A 23,663-nucleotide genomic window follows, 5' to 3' on the forward strand; every position below is an offset into this window, starting at 1 on the left:
AGAGAATACCAATCGATACCACTCGAAAGAATGAAATGACAACTTAAACGTACCATACATACTCCGTACATATGTATGTAATCTATTTATTAAGTGTAATTATAAAAAAGTCTGATGCCTCAGAAGTTTGTCGGGGGTTCCGTCCCATAGTCTATCTTCATCAGCCAGCCACCCCCGAGAAGGTGAGCCCTGGATATTTGTATGTTCGCCATAAGGTGATGATCCATTGAAGATCCCGCAGCTGGGTGGATATTGCGTGCAGAATCGCTGTGTTTTCAGCTTTAGAGTCAAACAGCAAGGGAGACACTGCTATATCGGGTTATCTATCATCTATGGTGAGTCCGTACATGCTTTTGGCTCAGATATTGTATGCAGGTCGTATCGTTATTTGTTTTTCTAAACCCTCGGTTTTCCATTATAACCTTGATGTGCCTCGATGGACAAGGTTCCCTCTTGACACTGAAACCCGTTCAACATCAGGTACCAACTTGGGAGTATTTGCCTCTCTTCGCTTTGTCTTATTCCTCAAAATAATCCTGCTTTACATATTCAACTTGCTATGGCCGAACCACCAAAAACCCCGGGTCGGCCCGTTTGTGTTGTTTTCGGCCCCCAGAGTTCCGAGATTGATGAAACTTTATTTTACATCAGCCGCAACATCGACGAAAATCCATCGTTGGAATTCCTCAAGGATGTCTTGCAAGAACTACCGTCGCTATGGTCGCCCATTACAGATGCTTGGTCCTCTTTATCCTCAATCCCTGGAGCGACACAACTTACGGTGCTTGCTGAATGTGTTCAGGGGACGACAGTCGCTCCCAAAAGTGCAATGAATGTGTTCATGACGCCTCTCACTGTTATTCGACAGATAATCGATGTGTGGAAATTCAAAGAAGAGTCCCAGAACAGGTGCAGAATCGTGGATGCCCAGGGGTTTTGTGTCGGCTTCTTAGCGGCGGTCGCAGTCGCTTGCTCGAATGATTCCAACGAATTTGAGGACATCGCATCCACTATGATCCGATTGGCTGTTTGCATTGGAGCAGCAGTTGACCTGGATGGCATCTTGCATGGTCCGGCCCGATCTGTTGCTTTAAGATGGAAGTCGGATAGTGAGAAAGAACAACTCGACCGAGTGTTGGGTAGCTCTTCAACGGTGCGTAACATATCAACCCCGCCAATACTCCTATGTTATTCTACTTCAGATTATCTTCCCCCTGCTTAATAGTGGGTTACGACGTTGTGAGAGTATCAACGCGGGGACACATGTTGATATGGATATCATGTGACTCAAGAAGATGTTTGACGGCTCAATATTGGGCCGAGGATCCACATACGTGATGAACAGATAATCTAATATCAACAACACATAGGCCTACATCTCCTGCTTTACGGATGCAACCTCAGTCACAGTCACAGTCGCGGAAGATGAAGTGGAGGATTTGACCAAGGAGCTAGGAGGTCATGGGTTGTCGGTAAAAATTATTGACCTGAAGGGAAGATTTCATCATTCGAGACATGTCACAGCTGTTCAATACCTTGCAGATCTTTGTGAGACAGACGCCAGGTTCCGGTTAGCAAGGACTACTCCTTGTGTTCTTCCACTGAGGTCCAATGTCGATGGCCATGTGCTTGGGAAACGATTTGCCATTCACAAAACTGCCCTGGAATCAATCCTGACCAACCCATCACAGTGGGCTAGAACTGTTTCTGCCGCATTTGAGCAAGCGAGAGAGACACATGACGATTTAGCCTTTGTGGCCATTGGAACTGGCCAGTTTGTTCCACGTCTAGTCAGAACCCGCGTTCTAGATCACTTGAACAACAAGTGGTCGGACACAAAAAAACATGCAATTCTGCCAAATGGAATCCACAGATCATCTTCCGCCACTGGATCGAGGCCTTCAATCGATATGGCCACTATCGGCCCGACAGTGACCCCAATTGCCATCACTGGCATGGGGTGCCGATATGCCCAAGCGGATTCCCCAGAGCAACTTTGGGAGATGCTCGAGCTTGGGCGGTGTGGTGTCAACGCACTTCCCAACGAGCGATTCAAGATGGACAATCTTCTTCGCGAGCCAAAGGGGCCATTCTGGGGAAACTATCTGGCTAATCCAGATGTGTTTGATCATCGCTTCTTTGGAATTTCGGCCCGAGAAGCGGAGGCTATGGACCCCCAGCAACGACTACTTCTTCAGGTAGGGTATGAGGCTATGGAGTCAGCTGGATATTGTGGTCTTCGCACCTCCAATATCCCGACCGACATCGGTTGTTATGTTGGTGTCGGCTCGGACGACTATACTGACAATGTTGGATCAAGCAACGCGAACGCCTTTTCAGCTACAGGAACACTCCAGGCGTTTTGCACTGGCCGTCTTAGTCACTATTTTGGGTGGACTGGGCCATCGGTGGTGGTTGACACCGCATGCTCCTCAGCTGCGGTGTCTATTCATCTTGCATGCAAGGTAAGATTCCATATTCGATTCGACTCCTCACGAGGTTCTCGGACGACGAAGAAGTGACTGACTCGGTAATCTGATAACAAACTGCAGGCACTTCAAACTAATGAATGTTCTATTGCCGTGGCGGGCGGCGTAAATGTCATGACCAGCCCCAGAGTGACACAAAATCTGGCGGCAGCCTCCTTTCTCTCACCCACTGGTGCTTCGAAGGCCTTCGATGCGAGTGCCGATGGTTATTGTCGTGGAGAGGGGGCGGGGCTGGTCGTTCTACGACCCTTGAAAGACGCAATTCATAACGGAGACCCCATTCTTGCCATCATTGGTGGGTCGGCGGTCAATCAGGGGTCCAACCGCTCTCCAATCACTGTCCCAGACTCGGATTCCCAGATATCCCTTTATCGGAAGGCCCTTGTGACATCTGGGGTTCGTCCAGAAGACGTCACTTATGTTGAGGCGCATGGCACAGGTTTGTCAAGCCACCACTAACGATTTGAGATATATTCACTAACACAAATAAAAACAAGGCACACAAGTAGGCGACCCAATTGAATTTGAGAGCATCCGCAAAACGTTTGGAAGACCTGCGCGCACCGAAAGGCTTTATGTCGGATCTATCAAAGATAACATCGGCCACACTGAAACTTCTTCAGGCGTAGCTGGCCTACTAAAGACTGTCCTGATGATGCAGAAACACCAGATACCGAAGCAGGCCAATTTCGTTCAACTGAACCCCAAGATTCCCACGTTGGACGATGCAGCAATCGCAATTCCAACCAAGTCTATCCACTGGCCCTCCGCTGCTAATTCATCTTCGACTGCTGTGGCGATGGTGACCAATTACGGAGCTGCAGGAAGCAACGCGGCTCTTGTTGTGAAACAATACGACGCAAAATCTGGCCTTTCGAATCCAGTTTCTCCCCTCCCTAGTGAGGTGCCTGTTATTCTAGCAGCCAACACCGTTGAATCACTCGGATCATACTGCAAAGCTCTGCTTTCAAGCGTCCGCGATGCACACCTGAGCAGTTGCCAAGACATAGCCTACAACTTGGCAATCAAACAAAGCAGAGACATGGACTACGTTTCAGCATTCAGCATTCCTGTAGATCGACCCAACGACCTTATTGCGAAGCTAGAGTCAATATCATGTGAGACTACAAATCTCGAGAAACAACCGGCTGCCCGTCTGCCCGTCATCTTGTGCTTTGGTGGGCAAAATGGGAACGAAGCAACCATTTCCGAAGACCTATTTAATCAGTGTGAACTGCTTCAATATCACCTGGTAAGCCTTGGAAAATTTTCGATTTCTCCATGTTTTGTTTGCTAACAGTCCATCTGCGCTGTCTTAGATGGAATGTGAAAAAATTTGTCAAACTCTTGACCTTCCGAGCCTCTTTCCGAGTATCTTCCAACCTGGCCCAATTGAAAATACCGTCAGCCTTCACTGCATTTTGTTCTCAATCCAATATGCATCAGCAAAGTCATGGATAGATTCCGGACTGCAAGTGGACCGAATTATAGGCCATAGCTTTGGTCAACTTACTGGACTCTGTGTCGGTGGCGGGTTGAGCCTTTCGGATGCTCTTTATCTTGTCTCGGAGCGAGCCAAGATGATCCACAGCATGTGGGGTTCTGAGCGTGGAGCTATGCTCCTAGTGGAGGGCTCAGAGGTGGAGGTACAGGGTTTGCTGAATCGTGCAGCAGAGCATATGGCAGATGTGGCAGTGGATGTGGCTTGTGTCAACGGCCCACGTAATACCATATTGGCGGGAGACGAGCGATCCCTACAAATGATTGAGAATCTGTCGGCGAAAGCCCCCTCCATCCTTCGCACAAAGAGATTGAAGAACACACATGCTTTCCATTCCCGCCTGGTCGATAGCATTGTTCCTCCCCTGACCAAGGTAGCCCAGCAGCTTCAATACAAGCCATTGTCTATCCCTATTGAGGCTTGTTCTCAGTATGATGACTGGACTTCTGTTACCCCAGGCAAGATTGTGGATCACAGCCGCAGACGAGTTGACTTCCAGACAGCCGTTGAGCGGGTGGCCCAGAGGATTCAAGGACCTGCTATCTGGCTGGAGGCGGGATCCGCATCTCCCATCATCCCGTTGGTACGACGGGTTATCGATACAGTGGCAGCCTTTTCAAATGGGCATGTCTACCAGGCGCTCGACTTGGGAGGCGCACTGGCCCAGAAAAACCTTTCACAGGCTACGTGCAACCTTTGGTCTAGAGGTGTGAAGGTACAGTTCTGGCAGTTCCACGATTCCCAAGCCAAGAGCTACAACTGGATCAACCTCCCACCTTACCAGTTTGCTCAAACACGTCACTGGATTGGATACGACCCAAATGCCTTCGCGTCGTTGCCTGAAGTCAAGCCAACTGTGCCTTCTTCTGATGCCCCGAAAGAGTTTGTGCAGCTGCTCACAAAGCAGCCGACCGAGTGTGTGTTTGCCATTAATACGAATGACCCTCTTTATCAGGAGTGTACACAAGGCCATGCAGTACTTGATCAAAACCTCTGCCCTGCCTCTCTCTACTTTGAGATTATTGTTCGAGCGGCGGGACTGATTCGCCCAGAAAACGACATATCACTAGCCATGCCTCACCTGAAAGACCTTGCCATTTCGGCTCCGCTTGTGCTCAACCCTAGGGGAAATGTTATGTTGAGCCTTACTCGCGCCCGGGTGGGTGACTCCCCATGGTCATTCTCCCTCTTCACTCGTGAGCCCAACAAGAATACAGTCACCACACATGCAACCGGTGAGATCAGCTTGCACCCCTTCGGCCAGAATACACCTCTCTTCGTTCGACTTCACTCCATGAACCGATTGATTGATTCTTCTCGAGTGGACTCCATCGCCAATTCACGAGAGTCGAGCGGTCTTAAAGGATTCGCCGTATATCAAGCCTTCCGCAGAGTTGTCAATTACGCTGATTATTATCGTGGCGTTGAACAAGTGTTCGCGACTGATCATGAGGCCGCTGGAATCGTGAACCTCCCCTCGTCCCGGACAAAGGACGCGTCATGTGATCCAATGCTCGTCGACAATTTCATTCAAGTCGCTGGAATCCACGTAAACTGTCTTTCGGAGACAAAAGAAGAAGAGGTTTTTGTTTGCACTGGGGTTGGGGAAATCTTGATTGGAGAGGCTTTCATGACCCGGGATCCCAATTGCTCGCGTTCGTGGGCTGTATACTCTAACGTGGACCGATCTATCAAGAATAAGATCACTTGTGATACGTTTGTCCTAGATCGGGAGACCGATAAACTTGCTGTCACCATTCTTTCGGCGACATTTACCAGTGTCTCCATCGCCGGTCTTTCCCGAGTACTCAAGAAATTGAACAATCAACCCGACGACAAAAAAGTGCCTCTAGGCCAGTCTCTTCGCGATGACTCCAAGGTTGCACTCAATCCTACCCCTCAGAATGCACTAGCCGCTGTTCCGGTTCCTCTCCACTCTGCCCCGGATAGTGGACACTTTATGGTCGTCCAGGAGATGCTCTGCGATCTATTAGGAATCGCCTCCGATGAGTTGTTGCCATCATCGAACCTCGAAGACATTGGTGTTGATTCGCTGATGCGAACTGAGGTTTTGGTGGAGATAAAGAAGAGATTCAATTTCACCATTGACACTTCCTCCTTCGTTGAGTTCCCCGATATCCTAACGCTGGTGCAGACAATTTTCCCCGATGCCGCAACTGCTCCCCTCACAAATGGAGTTCACCCGTCATTGCAAATCGAGACTACAGAAGCAGTTGACTCGGAGAGCAATACCCATGTTATCCCAACCCCAATTTCCGATGAAGAAGTACATGGCCTCATTGACATTGCACCTGGCCTTTTCACTGATATTCAGAGAAGTATGGTGCACAGTCAATCTACCCAATGGGACGGGTTTTGTGAATCCGTATATCCCAGACAGATGGCCCTTGTCACAGCTTATGTGGTAGAGGCTTTCAAATCCCTCGGTGTCTCCCTGGAGAGCTTTGAGGCTGAGCATCTTATCCCACAAGTGCCAGTTCTTCAACAGCATAGCAAGGTTCGAAGCCAGCTTTATTCCATCTTGCAATTTTCCAATCTCATCCGGGCTACTGATCATGGCTTTGTGCGAACTTCGGTTCCCGTATCCACCATTTCGTCCGATGTATTGCACGAGGAAATTATTCGCCTCTATCCCCAGCATACATCTGAGCACAATCTGCTGAGGACAACGGGCTCGCGACTCAGTGACTGCTTAAGCGGAGCAGCCGACCCACTTTCTCTTCTCTTTCAAGATGCAGAGGCTCGTCGACTGATGGAGGATGTATACACAAACGCTCCAATGTTCAAGGCTGCAACTAACCACCTAGCCCAATATCTTGTCAATCTCCTTGGTCGCGTGGATACCACCAGAGAAATTAAGATTCTCGAGATTGGAGGTGGCACTGGGGGCACAACCAAAGCTTTGTTGAGTCAGCTGACTGCCGTTCCTGGTCTTCGTTTCCAATACACATTCACGGACCTATCCTCGGGGCTCCTGACTCTGGCACGCAAGAAGTTCAAGCATTACAGTTTCATGAAATACCAAGTCCTCAACGTTGAACGGGCTCCTACCCCAGACATGCTCGGTCAATATGATATCGTCTTATCCAGCAACTGTGTGCACGCAACCCGCAATCTCGTTCAATCGTGTTCGAATATCAACAAGCTTCTACGGCCAGACGGGCTTCTTTGCCTAATCGAGCTCACACGCAACTTATTCTGGTTCGATCTTGTTTTCGGTCTGCTGGAGGGCTGGTGGCTCTTTGAGGATGGTCGGCAACACGCCCTTGCGACCGAACACGTGTGGAAACAAACTCTTTCCCAATCAGGTTTCCAATGGGTGGACTGGACATACAATGACTCTCAAGAATCCAATGTGCTTCGGGTGATCACTGCGTCACCAACCTCGGCTGTCATTTTACCCCCGTCCCCCAGGAGCCCCTTATATCTCATGAACGAAGAGACTATTGTGTACGGCAAGAACGATGGCGTGGAGCTCTCTGCAGACATTTACTATCCTCGGGATCTTCAGCCTATTGGAAAACCCCGTCCAATTGGTATGTAGACGAACTTGTTCCCAGTCCTCTTTCCTCGAACTGTGCCAACCCTCCTTCTTACACTCGACAAACAGCTCTTCTTATCCATGGCGGCGGGCACATTATGCTCTCGCGCCGGGACATCCGCAGCAAGCAAGTCAGAATGCTCCTGAATGCGGGATTCTTGCCAGTCAGTGTTGATTACCGACTCTGCCCAGAGGTTTCCCTGACCGAAGGCCCAATGCATGATGTATGCGATGCTCTTTGTTGGGCTCGCCATGTCCTGCCCAGTTTAACTCTTGGTCGTCCTGATATCCAACCAGACGGAACCCAAGCGGTAGCGGTTGGCTGGTCTACTGGTGCCCATCTGGCCATGACATTGGCTTGGACTTCTCAGCAGAGGGGCATAGCCCCGCCTGACGCTATCCTCGCATTCTACGGCCCAACAGACTATGAAGACTCTTTTTGGTCTCAGCCCAATTTCCCTTACGGAAAGAATGCCGCCTCGCCAGAAATGCGATACAACCTGTGGGAAGGCATATATGAGACGCCAATCACTGCCTACAATCCTCCGGTCGACCAGAAGGCCCTTGGAGGCTGGATGTCACCGGCGGATCCTCGCAGCCGAATTGCGTTGCACATGAACTGGAAAGGACAAAGCCTGCCTATGTTGCTTCACGGCGGCCGCTTCTGGTCGGATCATAAAGATGGCAACTGTGGAGAGGAGTTGCCCGTTCCGACACTTGAGGAAATCCAAGCAGTGAGCCCTCTGGCACAGATTCGCAATGGGCGTTACAAGACGCCCACTTTCATCATACATGGAACCCTTGATGATCTCATTCCAGTGGAACAGGCCCAAAGGACCTCACAGGAGCTGGTTACGAAGGGCGTTGAGGTACAACTTCGAGTTGTGGATAAGGCAGTACACCTGTTTGACATTTATCCTGGTTTTGAAAAAGACCAGGCAGCTTCTCGGGCTGTTGAAGATGGTTATGAGTTTTTGCGTGATCATGTTCGATATTAGTCGATCGGGACTCTCGATGTTTATTTGTATCTTAAATTCTACCTGGTGATAATCATCACATTAATATAAGAATGAACCTTTCGGATGCTCTTACAATGTCTTTCTGTATCAATCTAGCTTTAGTATCAGTCCTCTTCCTATGATCATGTTCGTAGAGGTATCACTCATGATATATATTTTGACTACAGCGGCGTCCCCCATATATTCTGCCACCACTACATGCATTCTGGTTTACAGTAAAAAACATACATTTTGATCAGAAAAATTCGTATATTCTACCTGATTACTATAGGATCTCATCCCTTGACGGTAAAGCGGCTGATGAAATTTTGCTATTGGTTTACATATAACTTGTAGGTATCTGCTGTCTTGCTACTATTATATGGGGAGTCAAGGCCAGAAGGCGGTGTGGGCAGGTGTCGAGGCAGGAAATGTGCCCAATTAGGAAGGTGAAACTGAAATTTCAGGCAGAGAGGGGTCGATCTACAGTAGCCGGGGATCGCTGTAGCCCTCCCCGATGTTTTAACGCAAGTCTTGAAGTCAGAGAGAAAGATACCCTAATGGGCATGATATTTTTGATCCAGTAACCCTCCGTTTGAATTTCAATTGAGATATGAATTATCATGACAAAGTGAACATATTGTGAAATATCTGTCGCAACATCACAATATCCTACCATTGTACTCGATTAGTCCGACCATATCATCTTCAACCACCGGACCTCATCGGTTACTCTCTTGCGATACCACCCTCTAGGCTGACTTCCAGTGGGGTCCAGCCAAGCTGTCCAAAAGTCTCACGAAGCAATTTCTCGGCTCTTGCTGCTGGGACGACATCTCCTAGCGTCGGTTCCTCTTGTATAGGAGCAGCTGGAATACGAGCATTATTGGGTTGGATTCTTTTGAGAATTTCAATAACATCCCCCCATCTGAATGGAGCTGCAGTAGCGAAGAGTCGCTCGGAGCGCACGCTAGGATTGAGCAGAGCTATGGCGTGGAGACGAGCAGTGTCTTCCACATCCACAAACCAAGCTAGCAAAGTACTTTAGTCAATAATAGGTCTGTCAATTTGATTTGGAATACTAACGCAGTGGAAGGAATTTGAATGGCGTGGTATCTCCTCTGAGTAGTCCAGAGACATATCCCATGGTTGAACCACCGATGTTCGGATGAAGAATTTTGCCCAACTTCGAAAGAATCCGTGATTAGTTCAACTTTTGACGTAGTATATAAACATATGATTCTCGATAAGACTCACTGTAAGCCATGGAAGAACGGAATTGAGCTCAAAGTGTGGTTGGTTCTTCTCAACCCATTTCCACGCTTGTCTCTCTCCTTCGATCTTACATGCTCGATAGATGGGTACAGTGGTTCCATCTTTAGATGCCTGTTCGAGGCTTTCATCCCATGAATCTATATAGATTCTGTCAGCCTAGGTTTGTTATCTATTGACAGTTGCCTTACCAGCATCTAACTTGAACCCTTTTCCGGTAGGGTAGCCTGCCGCTACGATAGAAGAAGTGAGGACAACTCGCTTAATTGTGCGGTGTGTAGATGCAGCCTTGAAAAGATTGATGACTCCATTCACAGTATAGGCTGTTGCGCTTTCCACGGTTTCTGCAGCAGTGCTAGAAGGTAAGCCTTGAGCCTAGATATCTATTTGGTTAACACATATTGTTGTCAGAACCACTAGTACCAAAGAAACATACAACATGAATGACTCCCGATACACCCTTCACGCTCTCATCAAAGGCATCGGGCTGCTGAAAGTCCGAAACAACAATGAGTTCGAAACGTCCTAAATCGCACTGTCTCTCGAAATACTCCGCCAGCCAGGGCATAGGCGTGCGTACCGTGCCTCGAACCAGATAACCAAGATCTAATAGAACCTTGACGATGTGTGAGGCAATGTAGCCATTCGCCCCAGTAACGAGGACTTTAGAGCCTGGTGGAACGACATAGTTCTGAGCCTGCGTCATTCTGTTGCTAAAGAAGCTTTCTCAGATACTAGGATTTGCTTGAAACTCGTAGTATATTGCTCATGCCACCTTCAACTGTGCCACAAAGACTCCCACGATCGAAAACAGCGGTCAGATAGATACTTGACCAAATATACAATGCGGTCTTTGCCGTATCATCACGACTAGTAATTATGGCCCAGAATAACTCCCACAGGGGCCGAGGCCAAAACACGATCTATCAACTGAGCTAATTTTTGGAGCTCTGCAGTCCAACGTGCATTAACGCGCAGTCCTTAAATCATGTGGCTGAGCTGAGTAACTTCGTTCTTTTGGTGTGTCACAATTTGTATTGCTTTTTCCTTGTTGATCTTGAGATCGACACAAAGAGCTCCACTGCTCCGCATGTTGCAGAAGGTGGCTTTATTGCATGCAAGATAAGCACCATAACATAGAGTTCTATAGAGGAGTGTTGCATCTGGTCCCCTTGCCTCGTATAGTCACATTCCTAGTCAGTTGTATACATCATGTTCAGGATACACGCGATGATCATAGATTTCTCTGTCATATGCGGGGCCAAGAAATAATTTGAAGACACGGCCTGGATAAGGTACTGCAAAGGTTAGTGGGTGTAAAACTAGAGACTGCACTCAAAGGCTGTTTCCAGGGTCTGCTTTTACCTCCCAATCAAATTGGACTGTCATTTCTCTTTTTTTCTTCTGTTGCTCATTATACCAAAGTTATGTCGCTGCTTCAAGACACTGTAATGCCCCAGTTGCTAACATCTCTCATCATCTAAATTTCTTACTAATTGCTTTCCAGGTTGTTATAATCACGGGTAGCGCCTCTGGAATTGGACTGGCAACAGCCACAGCAGCTCTAAGCCAAGGGGCTAGAATTCTAGGTGTTGATGTCTCATCAGCACCTGTCTCACTCAATGAACATCCAAATTACAAATTCCTGCAAGGTGATCTCACCCATGAGGCGACACCAAGGCAGGTGGTAGAGACCTGTATCAAAGAGTTTGGTGGACGAATCGATGGCCTGCTCAACATTGCTGGTATCATGGACCAGAATTCCAGCGTGGATAGTCTCTCAGATTATATGTGGGAACGATGCATTGCAGTCAATTTGACAGCTCCAGTGAAGCTCATGCGTGAGGTTATTCCTATTATGCGACAGCAACAGAGTGGTAGTATTGTCAACGTCGGCAGCAAGGCAGCTACGAGTGGTGCTTCGTCCGGCGTTGCTTACACAGCTAGTGAGTATATCCCTATGAATCGAGGTATGCATCAGCATAGTGACAGACCTACTTTCTAGGTAAACATGGGCTGATGGGTGCAACCAAAAATGTTGCATGGCGGTACAAACAAGAGGGAATTCGCTGCAATGCCGTTTGTCCCGGGGGTACGTGGACCAACATATGCTATTAACATCAAATCTGTGTTAGTCGCTTATGATTTACACTAGGAGTTCCAACCGGTATAGTACAGGCCTCTGACCCAAGCACTTGGGACAAGGATGCACTAGGAACAATGTCTCTTATTCACCAGGCACATGCTGCTGATAGGCAGAAAGGACTGGGGGTTGAGGCCGAGGATATTGCCGACTGTCTTCTATTCCTGATCTCTAGTCAGAGCAAGAGAATTAACGGGGCAATCATTCCCATCGACAACGCCTGGTCTGTGATCTAACTGGAGATTCGTTTTGAATTTTGGATTCGGTAACAGGAGGAAAGCTAAATGAACCAAACGTTGAGCTTGGAATCTTAAGGAATTCAATTGAAAATTTACTTCTCGATATATATGAAGACTGCGAAAGTGTATAGCGCTGGTCAGGTCATAAGTCTCGAGTTCTTGATCCAACCTGTGTGCCATTGTTCACCTAACCGGTGGCCCACCTAAATCACGTGAGATCTCCACCGGTTGGTTGAACTTGCTTATCAGTGATTACTTAATGGTCTTGAGAATACGCATCATAAATACCGGAGGCTTAATTACATTAAGATCTTATTAAGGTGTTATTAGACAGATATACTACATGTTCTATGGATGCATAGAATAATATACTATTAACGTCTCATTAAGGTGTTATCCCTTCCTGATTCCACTGGGTGGTTAATGAGAGGTATTGACGAGAAATGACTGGTGGAAAGTTGGTATTGGTGAGGTATTGGTGAGGTATTGGTGAGGTTTAAAACCAAATTACAGAAGTTGACCCAACCGGTGGAGATAAGATAGGCTATCAGTCACGTGACTTGGGGTGGGCCACCGGTTAGGTCAAAAATGGCACACAGGTTGGATGAACTGTCGTCTCCCCGTTACCTTCGCAGGTAGGGAACCATCAAAGTCATCTAGTTACGCAGGCAATATTCAATCACAAATCCAAACAACCAAAACAAAGTAGCAAGGAAGAAAGCGGACTTGGCGTAGGATTCAACTCCATACGAGTTCCCTACCCGAGTCGCTTTAAGGAGAACCCAGAATCCGCAGAAATGACCGCCGACAGACACCACGAAAAATGACAGACCAAGTCCAGCGAAGAATCCTGCCATCGCGAGGAATCCGGTAGATGCATAAAGGAGAGAATATGACAGGAGTTCAATGGACTCCCTGAACCGGACCGCCATGCTCTTCACGCCGACCTTCAAGTCCTCCTCCGTATCCTGGCGCGAATAAATTACATCAATCATGATGATGACCAATCCAATAAACAGGAACATGCACACAGTTGGTTTCATCTGGGATAGAGGATCTAACCCGAGGCTGTGCATTGCCATCGGAATGGCCCATCCGATGTTCACCAAGGTGATCTGAGGATAGTCGGTGAATCGCTTGCCGAAGGGGTACAATAATGCAAAGAATGTGATTATAAGGCAATCCACGGCGCAGGGCCATGGAAGAAATATCAAAACACTGCCTCCACAGGCGAAGAGAGTCACAGTGAGAAGGAAAGCGTTCTTCGGGGATACTGCACCTCGTGGCAGTGGTCGGGTTCTGGTTCGAGATATTTGGCTATCCAAGTCCATATCGATAAGATCATCCCAAACACACCCAGCACTTCGAAGGAAAATAGACCAGATGGATAGAAGCATGGTGCGGTGCAAGAGAACAGCGACTGGTATCTTTGTGGGTGAGATAGATGCGCAAAAGGCAACACCCACAAGATAAGGGGATGTATTCAGGTAAAAGCCCAACAGTCGATGAACACGCATCAACTCGGCATAGGGTGCTATTCCAGTGGGAAACGAGTCAAGGATTTTGGCCTGTGGTGGGGCTTCTTCTTTTTCATTCCCTCGTGTCATCGTGGCATATGAAAATGGAATTCGAGGGTGTGGGCTTCAGTGAATACCGAACCACTGTGCAAAATGGGCGAAATGCAGAGGCAACAATGGTGTAGATATGTAGTGAAGGCGTATCGACAGCCAAATATTAAATGATAAAGGGGAGAGTAGAGAAAGAAGTTTATGAATTATATCGGTAAATGGTCACTTCTGGTATCAGATAAGTCAAATCGAAGTGGAAAGTATTCAAGGATACATCTGTAAAAGTCTAACAACAAGAGCATCCCTTTCGCCATCGAGATCATTCCTTGGGCCCTCTTTGGCTCCACTGATAGCATGGCCAGCTAATTCTCATTCCATTTGAGCGAGCTTTTGTTGGCTGGTTCAAAGATGCATGGATCTACTGCATTAGCTCGATTATTTATTAGACTAGATGTGTATGCACACCCCCTTGTGTATTTATGTGGTGTTCAGCTAGCCTGCCTTGCGCCTTTGCCTTCGTCGATCAATTTATGATAATGATACTAGTCAGACCCACTAGTATTTTTAGAATAATTCGAAGGCGAATAATCTCATCGGGTTGATGATCGACACGCGATACTTGAATTATCTTTGTACTGACACTGTCACATATGAAACCACAAATACACAAGTTCCTTCACAAAGATATGCAAAAATGTGTTCTGCTGAGAAGTGTTCACCAGAAGATGGTCGAAGGCAGATACGATCTAAGCCAAGGGAAAAACAAGAACAGAGCCAGAGAGAAAACCCAGAGTAGCGTCCACTGCCGCTGAGGCCTTTCTTGGCCTTTGGGAAGATATGTCACACAACCAGTCTCAAGCCTGTCCGGCCGCGGAAGAAAATCAATAACGTCCCCCCCAGCCAGAGTCTTGGATGTCCGGTTCTCTATGAGGCCACCAACGTATTGGAACACATATCGGCCCACCAGGGCCTTAAGCCAGTTGTCTCGAGTATGGAATCGAGCGCCAAATCTCGAGCGTTCGTATGTGCTTTTCGCGCGTTCATATCGTAGAGTCTTGTATTTTTGGAGCATTAGCTCGATGCGATTTTCTGATGGCTTGTGCAAGGCATCTGCGTGAACTGCCCGATTTATCAGAGATGCAAGGACGGCAACATCTTCAATAGCTGTATTTGCGCCTTGTCCGATATTCGGTGTCATCTGGCGAAGAGGAAATGTTGTTAGATCATTGGAAATCCAGTTCATCCAGGATAGCTGGCGGATCTCACCTTGTGTACGCTATCCCCAAGGATGACTATTCGATTCAAGCTCCACGTTTCAAAAAGCCCCTCCTCAAGTGCCGTCATTGACGATACCAGCTTGGTCTTCCAGAGGTCCCCTACGGTGATATCCCGCCATATGATCACGTTTTGAATCTTGCCACACAGCTCCGCTGCATCATTAGGAGAATACCGAGGAGCGTTGGGATAGGTGTAAACGCGGTCCAATTTTTGGATAATGAACCAAAACACACGACCATCCTTTCCGTGGAAGGTAATCACACAGAATTTGTCGCCGTAATGGTTTATATGCTCTCCGCTTCGGAGTCCGGCTATTGCTCGCGATATTCCGAACACACATGCGTATTCAACCGTAAGAGCTAACAGGAAGAAATTCAGGAGTCAGTTGAAGTCTCCAAAATAATCAATTCATGAAGAGGACGATGCTGCCTACTTTGCCTTTCTTGGGGTGTGATCATTCCAGGGTGTAGTTCATCTGCCAGTCGCCACATTTCAGAGCGTATACGGCTGTGGACACCATCCGCGCCGACAATCAGGTCTCCTTGAAATACACTTCCATCCTCTGTCACCACACTGGCACTGTCGCCCAATAACCGCACTTCGGATACTCTCTGGTTGGTAATGATTTTTTCCTTGTTTGGATAGTTCTGAAATAATATTTCAAGAACCTTTTGCCGGTCGAGTGAGACGATGGGGTACTTAAATCTACGTTTGAGTAGTCAGAATTTGTTCGATATCTGGGTTTGAGAGACATTGGGAAGAAACATTTTATGAATTGTCTTTGGCAGGAGACTGCTAAATGAGTACCCGTCGGGGAAGGAAAGATGCATGCGACTTAGTGGTGCAGTGAGTTGTTCCAGACTGTGGTAGAGACCAAGTTGATCGAGTATATGTGCTCCATTAGGCCAGACTCCAATAAAGGCACCTTCCTGGGGAGCAATTCTAGCTCTCTTTTCGAGAACGACGTGGTCGATATTGGCTTGGGACAAAGAATGGGCTAACGTCAACCCAGCGATAGACCCCCCAACAATGATGACTTTGAACTTGGGAGCTTCCATGCCTTCCTCCATGTCTGCATTTAGAAAAAGGCAAATCTTTCTAGTGCTACATATAATGATGTTGTTGGCGGTGAAGAATGTCGGAGATAAATGAAGTTACGAAACAGGGACGTGTACCGCTTCACTTGATAGGTACAATGCAATTTATTGCTGGCTTTCCCCCTGGATGATCGATATGCCTTGTTATGTGCGGTTTTCCTATTTCCTTTTTCCTTTTTGGGTTCGTCCCTATTTTACCTATAAAATGTGCAAATGCGCGTAATCCTCGCTCCTTGCAGATACTTGTTTTTTATAGGATTTTATTGATGCATTGTGACACTTCTTCAGCTTCGTAAATATGTGATTTCATGCTAAATACAATAGACCGGAGATGTAAAGACTTTTGAACGCAACCCAACTTTCATCCTTGCCGAACCACCTAGCATCATACCGTATCCCTCACAGAACAACTTGTCATCCAGCTATCATGCTCCATGCTGGCTTTTCCTATTTGCTCTTCTCCTTTTTCTCATTCTGAGCATTGGCCAACTCCTGACGCTGAATGACATAGTAACAGATCGGATAGGTGAAATCAAGAACCAAGGTCAACCCGATATAGAACTTGCACATTGGGCTTTCAAACCAAGGTCCTGCAGCATTTCCAGTGAGGTAATAGATAGTCAACTTAATGAATCCACCAAAAGTAGCAATCGCTCTCAATAGCCTTTTGTCATGTTAGTGACGAATGCAAACGGCCGACCTAGCTTTGAACTTACCAGGTCAACAGGGAAGCACCGCGGGTACTATTCCGAGAAAGAATCTGAGCAATTGGCCCCAGGCTCGCCAGTGTTTGACACAGCACACCCCCGTAGAAAAATCCCAAGTCAGGCCCAACCTCTCGCGCAAACGAATATTGGCCGATGGCGAAGCCAATAGTCACTACTCCATATAGGAAGTAAAGGTTCCGTTGAATGAGGGGGAAGTGGTCCCACTCATTGTGCGCATATTTGATGATGAAGATGATGACGATGCAATGAACCAAAAACCAGACTCGGACTCCTCCTTCCCAATGAGCGCTCGCGGTTGGGTAGATAAAAGCATATATGAATTCCCACCCAATGTCATTGCAGAGAGGGAATATACCTGTGCTAGGAATCTTGTCTTTTCGCGACGTGCGCAGCATGCTGAAGTAGTTCAAAGTCCAGCAAATTCCAGCCAGAATTCGGAGAAATTCTGCGACAGATGCCAAGGCATCTCTATGATCCAATATTGCTGAGAGCAGGCTCGATTCCTCCATTGTTGATGCTTTGTGTAGAGGATCTCAGATGAGCAGTTTTGTCAACAGAATTTTGAAAATGAGAACGAGTGTGTCTTCAAGTGCAGGATATGGTTCTACTTTCGGTGATATCCGATGCCAACGCATGCTAATGCAAGGACTGATCCGATCTACAAGTCTACTAAGTCGTCTTGTAATTAGAGTTGATACGGAGTTTAAACGTACTATAGATGTATTTTACATATCAATGGATCTTCACTGCACCTGCTATGTAAATAGCTGTATCACATTTCAGGTATGCACATACACATAACATACCGTACAGCCGTATTTGATTATAGTGGGTCTAGTTCGTCCCGTGCGGCCCGAGACGGGATCTCACGCTAAAACAATTTCGTTTCGGTTTCGAGTATTTTAGTTGTATGTGTATTTATAGTATCTCACGCTCTGTATTTTATATCGGGATAATGTGCTTAACCAATACATTACTCTTACAGGAAAGGCAAGTATCGTAACCTTGGAAATACAAATTCAAGAGATTAAATTCAAGTCACCGTACACCGATATAAAAAAACATCACATAAATATAGCTCACTAATTGTGATACTTTGAATACAACCTAACTCGACCCCAATTTGTGCAATTGTTTTTCGATATGCACCCATGCATCGGTTCGTAGAACACCGGTTAACCACCAATTCCCGCCAGCATCCTTTCCTATAACCGAAAGAACGTTGCGAAATGAATTTGCCGAGTGCTGGACTCCATTCACATAGCATGGCTTTCCTGTATGTTGAGGGTTCTGCAGGCTTGACTGACCCGAGCTTTGTAACACGGCCGACGAGAAGTCTATGTCAAAGAGACGGGCCTTGTGCCAGTTGGAGCAAGATAGCAGCATCATCCGAGGATCACCGACCAAGGCCAGATAGCCTGTCTGTTCCATCGTCTGCATTTGAAGTGCTGTCATCGCCTCGACCTGCTCTGGGGTTCGCTGTTCCGTGACGGATTCTCGAATCCGGAGAGCAATTTGGCCTAACGGCTCGTCGGCAACCTGATGGCCCCGTAGAAAGGTCGGCGACATGCACAGTGCATTTCCCATGTATGCACTATTGTTGGACGTAAAGGATTCATGCAAAGATGTCCGCAGGTTTAGCGCATTGTTCACTAGGATAGTTTGGTCCGTCCTGAGCCCCAGCGCGCTGTAAAGACTCCGCACCCACCATCCCAACAGCACATCGCTTTCACTCACAAAGGGCACTGGCTCCCCTTTCCCGCGTGAAGCGCAGATCTCACTGGATGATTGCTGGCAGAGGTTCCGCAAACTGGCGGCGGGAATACAAATGGTACGCCGCTCCTCCTGGCGGTACCACAGTCTGTCAAGAACATTCAACCCGATAAACCACCAGAACTCTTTGCGGCCAAACACACGGTTGAAATGCATGTATTTTTCCGCTGGGGTGCGCTGGCCGAGTTCTGTGAGCGGGTCTAGTCGGAAACCTTGTAGTTTGGGAACCGCCTCTCTGTTCCCTCGAAGTAGAGCAGTCCACGCATTCAAAATTAATGCCATTCCCATAACATCCGTCAGTGTGTGTAGCCATGTGACAGTAATTAGTGTGGCGTCACTGAAGGTGATGATATGTATAGATAGTTGGGGCCGGTCTGAACAGATCCAGTCATCAATCTTTTTGGGTGCGTCTTCGCTGCGTAACAGAGGGCTTAACACATCAGGTGATGGAAAGATGGCAGGCGTGCTGGTTGCATGTGGTATTCTGGCGCCAAGGGGGTGGTCGGCAATGCTTGTCTCGTGCTGAGCATTGGTCATGGCGAAAGCCGGCCTCGAGGCGTCGAAACGCGTTGGAATATGATATTCAAGTCTTCCATTTGGCTATCAGGTCGTTCCGGGTCAGCATTAAGCGTGTAAATCGGAGGTCGGTCTCAAACCACCCACGTTCATACGCAATCGAGCACCCAGCTGTCTCCAATCTTTCATCTCGAGCAGTTCCTCGAGTGCACTGCGCAGCTTTGATATATCCAACACATCATCAAATTTCAGCGAAATATCCAAAACCGTGCCGCGCATACATAAAGCAGTATTCCAGAAATGGAGAGGGATGATCTCATCGCTCGGCACGGTGGCAGGTTGAGGTGGTTGTGTGCTAGAAAAGAATCCCATGATTGCATCACTCTTGGGTAAAAATATAACGTATCAGTAGAGAGAAGAAGAACCTTCGAAGTTCAGGCTTTATGTTGTCACTCTCCTTATCATACCGTTACAGGGATAATACATATAAACTCGTCTTTTTTAATTGTATCGTACGTACTTGGTATTAAAAATAGTGGAATTTCGATACATAAATACATCTATCTGTACGTATGCATGCATATATAGGTAACTAGTGAAGGCGGCGTATACCTATTGTTCAAATAAAATGACAATTAACAAATATGATGTATAGTTACATACTTATCTTTAGTTAGTCCTGCTTAAATCAGAATCAGATTGTCTCGTTGCCAGCGTTCAGTTCGCCATCCCTGCCGTGATCGTCAATTGAAATTACGACGTATAGTATACAATACAGCCACTTGCAAATGTTTCATTGTAATGTACTACAGACGAGCAGTCATTCAGGCCCTACTCCCGGCGAATCGATGAACCCAGCATATAGATGCCCTCTAGAGGATGCTTCTTTGCCAAAGCATCATCCTGTTCCCAGTTGTCGACCTTTAGCTTTAGCCCCGTTTCTTCCTGCACACGCTCCCACAGCCGGTTCCAACTAGCCAAGTCATGGTAATAATATGGCAGGCGCGCGTTGGTGGCGTTCGCTATCGCTTGGTCCCGACAGGCCACAACCCGACACACGATGAGTGAACCGGCCTTCGGGGCAAGCAAATCAAGTACCCTCTTGGCTACCTTGATTTGTGTTTCAAAGTCAAAGACATGAAGGAAAAGGGAGATATAGACAATGTTGAGCTCGCCTGTCAGCTGAGTAACGAGAGCAGATTTATCATCGAGGACATCGGCATCGATGAAATGGGACTTGATAAATGAGCGATCCAGGAACAAGTCAAGGCCAAGCTCAAGGAACTCAGGACGAAGGTCCGTTCCATACAGATTTTGCGACGGGGCGCCGTCATAGATCTGAATTTCCGGAATTATTCTGATTAGCCGGCTCTGGTTATGGTGGGAAAGATGCAATCGTCGGATGTTATTCATTTGCTCGACACAACTTACCAATTGTCGCAGTTCCTGTCCAAATGCACATCCCAGGTCAAGTAGTCTGTCTCCCTTCTTGACACGGTCAAGCATCTCAGGATAACATGGGGACGATGCGATGCTCAGCTCAAGGAATGAGGCTTGTCCAATACAGGCATAAGGGAACTAACAAGTAGGCAAAATTTCATGTCAGCCAACAACCCTTTGGCCTCAGAAAAGATGGACTTAGAGGAGCTCTCACAACTTCAAAGGCACGATCTTTCTACTGAGTGTCAATAAATGTTATCGTTTACGTGTGGGGTTGAGCCACAAACCAAATCTTTCACATGTTGCAAAATCTTCTCCGCCGGAATCTTGCTGTATTGCTCGAGAATCGTTCTCGCTGGCTCATTGACCTTCGTCAACTCTGTACTGTAGAGGCTCTTTGGGTCAAAGCCGTTTTTGACGGCGGTCTCGAGTTGGGAATCCGGGTGCATGATAGATCTTGATATAAGGAAGGCCGAGAGGAAAGGTATTGGATTTCAAACATAAGAAGTTTCTTCTGTTGTCACTCGGATTTGCAAAGAAGTTCTTAGTGAGGTATGAAAATATTGTTTGGGAGTGTCATTAGGAGGTTAAATACATGTCTGCAGTGGCTCAGCGCAGGAATCCCGAATAATACAGAGTTCAGTTCCAGCAATGCGGTGTAGAAAGGCCCACTTAGAAAAAGAAAGGAAATAGGAAAGAAAAAAAAGAAGCAAGGGAGATATTTAAAAAGAATATCGACGTAATCGAGTGGAAACTAGAGTAGATTGTGTGCATACATATGCACGGCCAGGCGCACACGGGATGTAATAATAGTGGGGTCTATAGACTATGTGGCTCGCTGTAGTTCTGTATTGATAGCAAATTCCAATGTGAGGGTATGATTGGGAAACAGTACCATCTATCTCTGCCTATGTATGGAGCGGGTATGGAGTAGGCAGGCTCGGCTATTGTAAACCGGCATCAAATCCGGCTCGGGGAAGAGGTGAAACTTTTCTACGAAGTAGCTACTCTGTACTTTGTACAGAATGTGAGTGGATTTAAACCCCGGAAACACTCACAAGATCCATTCTATCATGCAGTATGTACCAACAATTCTCATCACTAGCTAGAGGAAGCACAATTCAAATCCAGCAAATTGTCATCGACCTAAAAAGGCAGAGGAAATAAGTCAGTAAATCTGTTTTCAGTGTTGCACCAATATTCAACATGAACCCACGTTTGTGCAAGTATACTGATCATTCCCATCGGGGCTAACAACGTCAATGCCACTGGCGTTGATATTTGAGCAAACCTGTACAAGTCAGATGGAGAGTTATAGCCGGTGGTGCTCAGGCACTTACATCGGGACTTGAGCAGACAATCGTGCCCACATAAGGGTCATATTTCCCAGAGGTGACACCATTAAAATTCTTGAAGAAAACATCTTCAATAACAAGCTTGCTCTGTGTGATGTATGTGTTAGCCTTCGGCGACCAGAAACAAACCATAGCGACGATATCAATTCGGAATGAAGAAAAGAGGGACAAAAGGAGATTGATGGACACTTACGGGGAACTCGTTGCAGAGTGTCAAATTCTTCTGGCCGTAGCATTGGGTCACTTCGATGGCATAGTCGACATTGTCAATGGTCATGCTGTCGTAGGTAATGTTCTTCACCAGGCCCGATCCGCCGCCGCCCTGGAGATCGGTAGAGAGCGCAGAGGGAGTCCCAGGCCAGACTTTGATACGCGCACCATCCTTCATGGTTGTTAGAGACGCAATTCTGTCACTCCAGTACTAAACCTACCGATGCGTTGAACATGGAGATATTGTAGACGAGCACATTCTGCACAATATCAATCTCGCCCGGGTATTGGCCTAGAGAGCCAACAGAGATACCGTGGGAGCCGTTGCAATGAAGGTTTTGGACCAGAATGTCGGTAACATTGGGCTTGAATGAGACGCAATCTTGGATACTGTTAGTAAAAGAAGACCGGCTTCAATTTTCCAAAAGAAACTAACCATCTCCGTTGTTAATCACGGAGTTCTGGATAACAATATCCGTTGACCGATAGAGGTCCCTATGTAAGGTATTAGTTAAATGAAGCTAGTTCCTCTTTTGATCAGATGACTTACCATCCGTCGGTGTTCTTAGCCACATTCGCACTGCTGCTGAACCCAGTGATATCAATTCCGTCAAAAAGGACGTTGGATGAGTTTGCCACAAAGTGATACCACTGAGGCGAATAACGAAGGTTGAGAGGTCCAATGGTACCTCCATTTAGCCCAATTATACCTAACAGAATCGGCCGCAAGATGAGGGCATCCTCTGCATATAAGTCATACCAGACCTGGCCGTTACCATCCAGAGTACCCTCACCGTAAACATTGACATCCTCACCACCGAGCTGGAAGAACGTTGTGGCGTTTTGGTAGACTTGCTTGAATGCGTTGGCTTGCCAATAATCCGTGTCATTGCTAAATTGGATATGGCCTTGGATTTCTATGACAGCTTGCGTAAGTAATCACGCGTCTCATATTGGACACCAACGCGTATTACATACCGAGATCCACATGCTTCAAGAAAGTCATGTCAAGTGCCTTTCCAATCGTGTATGTCTTGTCAGCATCAAAGACAACCTATCCCCCATTGTTGCATTTCTTCAATGCGGTAAGAACATTGGCTGAATCGTCGCGTCCATGGCCATGATTGACTACATGACAGGTGCGAGTTCTGGCCTGGCTGCCCGGAAGGGGCTTGAATGGATGGTGCGGGTGGCACGCCTCGCTTCGAGAGTATCCCTTGGCCTGAACTGCGGCACTAATTAACAAACAAAATCCCAAGGCCTGGTTGAAAGTACTTGAAATCTTCATCGTCGGTGTCAAGAGGATCTAGGGGATTCTTTGAGTTAGATTGACAATCCTCTCGGCTCGAGCACCTCCAGAACAGCTTATATATTCTCCGCATTGACAATTTATTTCCTCTATTACCCCAATCTAGCTCAACTGGGTCAAAGCTAAGCATCCCCCTTTGCGGTCATGCGATGGGGTAACCACATCCCCTTCAATTTATTCCGGGG

General features: G+C 47.1%; 9 protein-coding genes across 9 annotated transcripts; 2 read left to right on the forward strand and 7 right to left on the reverse strand.

Annotated features, from left to right (window-relative positions):
• Positions 1–559: 559 nt before the first annotated feature.
• On the forward strand, positions 560–8,550 carry N7518_007965 (CAZyme family CE10; the record flags this gene model as incomplete). Its single annotated transcript, XM_057188892.1, has 6 exons — positions 560–1,153; positions 1,371–2,465; positions 2,553–2,928; positions 2,987–3,741; positions 3,809–7,547; positions 7,622–8,550. The coding sequence occupies 6 exons, from the start codon at positions 560–562 to the stop codon at positions 8,548–8,550; spliced, it is 7,488 nt and encodes a 2,495-aa protein (XP_057040595.1).
• Positions 8,551–9,279: 729 nt separating this feature from the next.
• N7518_007966 (uncharacterized protein) lies at positions 9,280–10,528 on the reverse strand (the record flags this gene model as incomplete). Its single annotated transcript, XM_057188893.1, has 5 exons — positions 9,280–9,581; positions 9,637–9,736; positions 9,808–9,962; positions 10,014–10,197; positions 10,259–10,528. 5 exons carry the CDS (start codon positions 10,526–10,528, stop codon positions 9,280–9,282), a joined length of 1,011 nt encoding a protein of 336 aa, XP_057040596.1.
• A 721-nt stretch (positions 10,529–11,249) lies between these two features.
• N7518_007967 (SDR family NAD(P)-dependent oxidoreductase) lies at positions 11,250–12,201 on the forward strand (the record flags this gene model as incomplete). The annotated part of the gene is made up of 4 exons (XM_057188894.1): positions 11,250–11,270; positions 11,330–11,768; positions 11,828–11,914; positions 11,978–12,201. 4 exons carry the CDS (start codon positions 11,250–11,252, stop codon positions 12,199–12,201), a joined length of 771 nt encoding a protein of 256 aa, XP_057040597.1.
• A 659-nt stretch (positions 12,202–12,860) lies between these two features.
• Positions 12,861–13,811, reverse strand: N7518_007968 (4-hydroxybenzoate octaprenyltransferase; the record flags this gene model as incomplete). Its single annotated transcript, XM_057188895.1, has 1 exon — positions 12,861–13,811. The coding sequence occupies one exon, from the start codon at positions 13,809–13,811 to the stop codon at positions 12,861–12,863; it is 951 nt and encodes a 316-aa protein (XP_057040598.1).
• A 676-nt stretch (positions 13,812–14,487) lies between these two features.
• N7518_007969 (FAD-dependent oxidoreductase) lies at positions 14,488–16,120 on the reverse strand (the record flags this gene model as incomplete). The annotated part of the gene is made up of 4 exons (XM_057188896.1): positions 14,488–14,970; positions 15,039–15,409; positions 15,484–15,755; positions 15,816–16,120. The coding sequence occupies 4 exons, from the start codon at positions 16,118–16,120 to the stop codon at positions 14,488–14,490; spliced, it is 1,431 nt and encodes a 476-aa protein (XP_057040599.1).
• A 474-nt stretch (positions 16,121–16,594) lies between these two features.
• Positions 16,595–17,384, reverse strand: N7518_007970 (uncharacterized protein; the record flags this gene model as incomplete). Its single annotated transcript, XM_057188897.1, has 2 exons — positions 16,595–16,811; positions 16,864–17,384. 2 exons carry the CDS (start codon positions 17,382–17,384, stop codon positions 16,595–16,597), a joined length of 738 nt encoding a protein of 245 aa, XP_057040600.1.
• Positions 17,385–17,982: 598 nt separating this feature from the next.
• On the reverse strand, positions 17,983–19,536 carry N7518_007971 (uncharacterized protein; the record flags this gene model as incomplete). The annotated part of the gene is made up of 2 exons (XM_057188898.1): positions 17,983–19,248; positions 19,312–19,536. 2 exons carry the CDS (start codon positions 19,534–19,536, stop codon positions 17,983–17,985), a joined length of 1,491 nt encoding a protein of 496 aa, XP_057040601.1.
• Positions 19,537–19,995: 459 nt separating this feature from the next.
• Positions 19,996–21,053, reverse strand: N7518_007972 (uncharacterized protein; the record flags this gene model as incomplete). The annotated part of the gene is made up of 4 exons (XM_057188899.1): positions 19,996–20,502; positions 20,596–20,742; positions 20,819–20,839; positions 20,892–21,053. The coding sequence occupies 4 exons, from the start codon at positions 21,051–21,053 to the stop codon at positions 19,996–19,998; spliced, it is 837 nt and encodes a 278-aa protein (XP_057040602.1).
• Positions 21,054–21,705: 652 nt separating this feature from the next.
• On the reverse strand, positions 21,706–23,175 carry N7518_007973 (putative extracellular exo-polygalacturonase; the record flags this gene model as incomplete). The annotated part of the gene is made up of 8 exons (XM_057188900.1): positions 21,706–21,750; positions 21,821–21,895; positions 21,945–22,046; positions 22,153–22,341; positions 22,391–22,551; positions 22,606–22,664; positions 22,720–23,086; positions 23,148–23,175. The coding sequence occupies 8 exons, from the start codon at positions 23,173–23,175 to the stop codon at positions 21,706–21,708; spliced, it is 1,026 nt and encodes a 341-aa protein (XP_057040603.1).
• Between the last annotated feature and the right edge of the window lie 488 nt (positions 23,176–23,663).

Source organism: Penicillium psychrosexuale (assembly GCF_028828465.1).
Source record: "Penicillium psychrosexuale strain IBT 29551 chromosome Unknown utg000004l, whole genome shotgun sequence".
NCBI classification, from domain to species: Eukaryota; Fungi; Ascomycota; class Eurotiomycetes; order Eurotiales; family Aspergillaceae; genus Penicillium; species Penicillium psychrosexuale.